The 5,566-nt window shown below is 41.5% G+C and overlaps 1 protein-coding gene across 1 annotated transcript; it reads right to left on the bottom strand.

The window, feature by feature from the left end:
• Positions 1-2,056: 2,056 nt before the first annotated feature.
• Positions 2,057-4,445, bottom strand: LOC148010896 (homeobox-leucine zipper protein HAT1-like). The gene is made up of 3 exons (XM_087671684.1): positions 3,656-4,445; positions 3,216-3,295; positions 2,057-2,618 (listed from the first exon to the last, which is right to left on the bottom strand). The coding sequence occupies exons 1-3, from the start codon at positions 4,430-4,432 to the stop codon at positions 2,330-2,332; spliced, it is 1,146 nt and encodes a 381-aa protein (XP_087527810.1). The 5' UTR covers positions 4,433-4,445; the 3' UTR covers positions 2,057-2,329.
• Positions 4,446-5,566: the final 1,121 nt, after the last annotated feature.

Below are 5,566 nucleotides of genomic sequence, written 5' to 3'. Positions count from 1 at the left end.
ATTCCTCAAAGAAGAAGAAGCTTTTTTTCTATTAAGCATCTTGAAAACATTGTCTTTTTTTGTTAGCATCGGCCATTTACCTATGGTACTTGAAAATACTCTGATGCCTTATACTTGGCCTTTATGCCTTCATTTTGGCCAAGTCTCCTATAGAAATTCTTTTTGTGGTGCTTGGCCTTTTTCTCGAATATGACCCATTTCAATAACATTGGTGTTCCACGTACTTATACTGTGACTTTTATTCCAATGCAGGTGGTAAAGAGAGAGATATGACTATTGCATCCCCCATGCAATTACCAATGGAAACTATAGGATCATTACATGCTTTGCCTTCGCATGTTTTGCTCAAGGAGGAAGATTTTGTTAATGATTACTCAAAGAAGAGGAAGCTTTCTTTCTATTAGGCATCTTAGAGACATTGTCTTTTTGTTTTGGCATCGTCGATTTGCCTATTGGTGCTTGGAAACACTCGCGTACCTTATACTTAGCCTTTGTAGCTTCATTTTGACTAGATCTCTTATAGAAATTCTTTTCGTGGTACTTAGTCTTTGTATCGATTATGACCCATTTTGGTATAACATTATTGTTTCCTTTTTTTCACACAAAGCAAGCATGTGATTCCTTACATTGATAACAAGAGGAAAGTTTGTAAGTATGGTGCATGAAAAAGATTATTTCTATGTCTAATATTCTATGTTACAAATTTTGTAAACTACTTTTAGTTTTTAGTTTGGTGTGTGTGAGAGACACACAGAGAGAGTGCTTAGAGAGAATTGGGGAGAGAGAGAGAGAGAGAGAGAGAGAGAGAAGAAAAAAAGAGAAATGGATTGAGTGAAGTTGTCGTGCAACAGCACGACTTTGCATGTCACGAAGCGGCCTAGCGTTCCGCACACACGAAGTGCACACGAAACGCTAGTAAATCATTAACTTACCAAATATGGCGCACTAGACAATGACAGCTAGCTATAGCTGTACAACTAACTTGGTGTAGATATCTATTTATGAGCTCCCAACAACTCTCATACTAGTTGGCAAAAATTTAAAGTGGGAATAAGTTTCTAAAGGCATATGATGAAGTTTTAAATGTAAAAATATATCTACAAATAGATTATCCTTCTAAAAGCTTGAAAATTATTGGAGTTAAACAATCTTCTTCTTGACAAATAGGTAAGTATTTCTTCAATAAATTTTTATGTTATACCAATCTAGACTCCTTATATTCCTCACATATATGTAACAAAGATTGCTTATTTGTAAAACCATGATTTAGGTTTTGTGTGTAGAAAGTGTGATGTGATGTAATCATTGGATTAATATACATAGTATAACTAATAAACATTAACTCACCTATTGAAGCGTAACTTTTACTTCATCATTGATCCAATTCCCATCCTTACACAAATATTAACAAGTATTCCTAATTTATATGTTAGTAGCCTCCAATCCTCGTTCTTGATCTAATAAGAATTAGAGCAATCCTATCAATCTAATTTGAATTAATGTGTTTTCTTCCTCTATAAAAGTAGAAGCAAACAAATACCTAAGCAATTGAGACCATGGTTTCTTGGACCTAACTTTTAAAAAGGCCTAAAAACTTTAAAAGTCAAAACTCAAATATCCTTATAACCAAGTCAAATTTCATTGGATAAGTATGTTTCATAAGAAGAGGATAAGCAATAACATGTAAGTCGTGTTCATTAATAACAAAAAACATGGACACCAAAAGTGTAACAAGAACTAATGTGAAATATTCACATGAATAAATATACCCTCCGAGGCATTTCAAAAGAGGTGCAAGAGAATAGGGTGAAGGAATCTACCGCAAAACAAGAGGACAGCGAATTTTACACACCTCAAGATGAGTTAGATGCAACAAGTGAACTATCATTGGCAAATTAGCAACCATATTCACTACATCAAGGGACTGCAAGGGCATTCCGTATCCGGTACAACACAACATGCAGCAGCTAGGCTAATTCATAAGCGTGCTAATTTTCACATAATAAAGCAAGAAAGGCTTTTTAAGCTATTGTAATTTGAGCAACTATATTGGAGAGTCATTTTGTACATGTTCTACATATAAATACTTTACACATCTGAGATCGATCCATACCCAATACGTAACTATGAACAAAAAAAATCTCTCTGGAAAAGGGGGTTTGTCAATCTAACGGATATACCTTTGCGTTTCGTAGTTGGAATGCGAGAGAGAGAGAGAGAGAGAGAGAGAGAGAGTGAGCGTCGGAAAAAGATTGAAGGAGTGTAGAGAAAAAGAGAGGCGTAGGGGCTGTGTGCTCTGATGATAATGGATGCAGTAGTAATAGTAGTGCTACCTGCAGTAGGTGTGCATTTTGTGTTGGTTCGGCTTTTTATGTGATGACGAGATGGCGTTAATACGCTCGCAAGAGGGGCACATCGTCAGGGTGGCTGCTGGCACTGCTAGTACAGCGCTGGGTGCGCTCCCCTGGCCTCCGCCACCAACGATGCAAGTGGGCGGCGTCGCCTTGATCGCCCTTAGCTCTTGTACCTCCCTGTGTAGCCGACTGTTCTCTTTTGTCAGTGACTCGCAGCACCTCCTCAACACTTCACAGTCTACCTCTGTCTGCTTCAGCTTTGTCCTACATTCATCTCATATCATGTCAGCCATACCATTATTAATCACTTTGCTGGCAATTAACCACAGGCAATAACAAGGTTTATGGGTAGCAATAGGGAAATAAAAGCAGGCCATAAACATCAATGGATTCGTAGCACGTGGAGAATGGTATTTATAAACCCCATTCCGCGGACTGATACTTTCACATGCATGTGCTGGAAGGGTGCTTGACATGTGAATAGATTTGACTTACAAGGCGTAGTAATCACGTTGATGGGCAACCATCAAAGATGTTACACGTACAGTTATGACAACTAAGTGTGATGGCAAGAACAGACGTCTACAATGTGCCATCTATTATGTCTCATCTTCACGTAGGCCGCTCCAAAACCTGCATATAGCTCATACAGGCATGACACCTCCACTGGCAAGCCCGATATAAACAACAGCAATATGCTAACCACAACTAGACTTATGAATAATCCTAGCCTTAAATCCAAACCAGTTAAAACGTGCCTTATTGGCTGAGAGGGCTACTATTATTGGGTCTGACAACCATGCTCAAAAAGAAAACGATACAAGAAGTTTTAGTTCGGTTATTATGTTGAAGCAAGAATACCTGGCTCTCCTGTTTTGGAACCAGACCTCCACTTGACGAGGCTGCAGGCTCAGCTCCTTAGCCAGTGCCGCCTTTTGCATCTGTAAAGGACGACTTATTGAGTATGTTGAACATTTTATCTTACAGCCCTTCATTTAGAAGTGTAACCCTACAGTATCTTGCGAAGGGGAAGCAATCCCCTGTCGCATTCCCGTGTGTGTGGCTTATCTCCGCAAACAATACAAAGAAGGGTACGCTTGAAAGCCTTTGAAATCTTACTCCTCTTTTGGAAAGTCGCTTTTCACACCTTTTCTTCGACGGGTAAAATCAGTGTTCACTAAAAACTGAGGCTTAATGTGCAGTGGATGGCAACGGTTTTAAAAACGGCTTCAATATTTAAAGAAGGTTGATTGGAAGCAGGGCATCCGTAAAATGTGAATACAGGTTTGTTGGACACTCACAGGATTGAGAGTAGGGTGCTCCTTGAAGCTGCCTTCAAGTAGGGCAGATTGCTCTTTGGACAGCCTCATTTTCTTCCTTGCCACCATAGTACCTTCACATTCTTCTTCAGTAGCTCTGACCCAGCTTACATCACAACTCGCAGCAGCAGCCCGTCCTCTCCCGAGCAGCTCAAAGCCCAGAACCATATTCAACTCAGAGCAGGATCTCCTACTTTCATTAAATCCATTGCAGTAAAGGGCAAAAGAAGGCTCTGCCATATCATTTCCATCATCACTGTCAGAATCAACAGCTGAAGGGAGCTGATTTACATCAATCACATTGACAGGTCTTGTAGAAGGAGACCGGATGACTGGACCTTCCATAACTGAGCTAAGTCTCTGTATGAGCTGCTGGCCAGGGCGTCCAGTACGTCTGAAAGTGGTAGTAGCGTGAACACGTGAAGTGTTATCAGGAGTAGCTGAGCTAGCTGCAACATTCCTCAGTATTTTAGCAAATTCTTCTTTGACCGACGGATCCATGGTGAATTTAGGTGCTGCAAAGCTAGACAAGAAGAAGTCGCCCATGGAGCTCGATGCTGCAGTTGCTGAAACTGAGCTCGATGCTGCAGTTAATGACACTCTACTGAGTGTGCGCTTTCCAGTGTAACGATCGGTATCGTGAGCCGAGAGGTTGCCCAAGCCAAGGGCGAGAGTTGTGTCACAAGAAAGGGAGCATGCAGGTGCAAGAGACGTAGGATACAGTTGCAAGGCTTCGTCTGTGCAGTCATTATTGATCATATTGACCGCAAGCGAGCAGGTTAAAGGGATAAGTTTGTGTCTTTTAATATGAGGATACTGTGTCCGTCAACAGCTCCGAAAGTGTGGAGAAGATACTATTCAGAGTCGCTGGAGGAAGACTAATAAGGTAGATATGATTTAGCAGTAAGTGGCTGCGACAATGATGGAATGTGCATCTGATAATTATACGTGTTCTCTTTGAACTGTTGTACGTTAGATTATAAAAAGTAGACCTTTAGCCGCGCGCGCGCCGCACTCTGCAGTCTCTCTCTCTCTCTCTCTCTCTCTCTCAGACTCTCGACTCCGATCGAGTCTCAGCGAGACTGTCACTGAGACACATGCATAGATGATAGGAGGCGCACACACACACACTCTCTCTCTCTCTCTCTCTGGGGTCCGGGGACTCTCTCGAGAGTCGAGTCTGGAGTCTTCCCCCCTATCTGACTGTCCGTTTGTCAGTCCTCTGTGGCAGTGTAGTGTCCGTCATTCTTCTTCTCTCATAAGTCATGATGATCATGGCCTTGTTCAATCCTTGACTAATCATTTTTCTCGAAAGTCATCAGGATATTTATGTCGCACGATTCTCCCCAGCGTGCTCTGAGCTCTCTTCAATCTCCATATCCGGCCAAAATCATATACCGCGTCATCATTCATCACCTCTACAGGCAATTGTGATGGGTCTCGAGGTATGGGATACAATTATTACATATGGTGGATCTAAGATCAATCATGTATCGTACGGCGTACACAACGAAAATTTTGAGTTAACTCTAAGGACCTCTTCCCACTATCAGAATGGCTCGGAACCAGTTCCAGTGTTAGTTAGGGGGTCGGGACTCGGGAGCCCATAGGGACGAATAAAATATAAATTTTCATAGCTTTCTGGCCAACAGCTCCGGCCATTGCTAGGAAAGGTTCCGGGTTCATCCGTTGGATCTCAACTTGGTTGAGAATTACTGTGTAGTGGAAACAAGTCCCAATTCATGGAGGTTCAAAGACGCACGCGGCACCGGGTTTGGACCGAGTGTCTTTTCCAACTCGAGTTTAGCAAAGAAAATTAATTTCTACCTGTTTAGATACGCATCTCACAGATTTTTTCAGGGTTTGAACTCATGTATCCTTTTATCTACTCAC

This window comes from Lygodium microphyllum, chromosome 29, assembly GCF_053477565.2.
Source record: "Lygodium microphyllum isolate KBCC chromosome 29, Lygodium_microphyllum_v1.1.10, whole genome shotgun sequence".
NCBI classification, from domain to species: Eukaryota; Viridiplantae; Streptophyta; class Polypodiopsida; order Schizaeales; family Lygodiaceae; genus Lygodium; species Lygodium microphyllum.
This window is presented reverse-complemented; position numbering and strand designations above follow the sequence as displayed.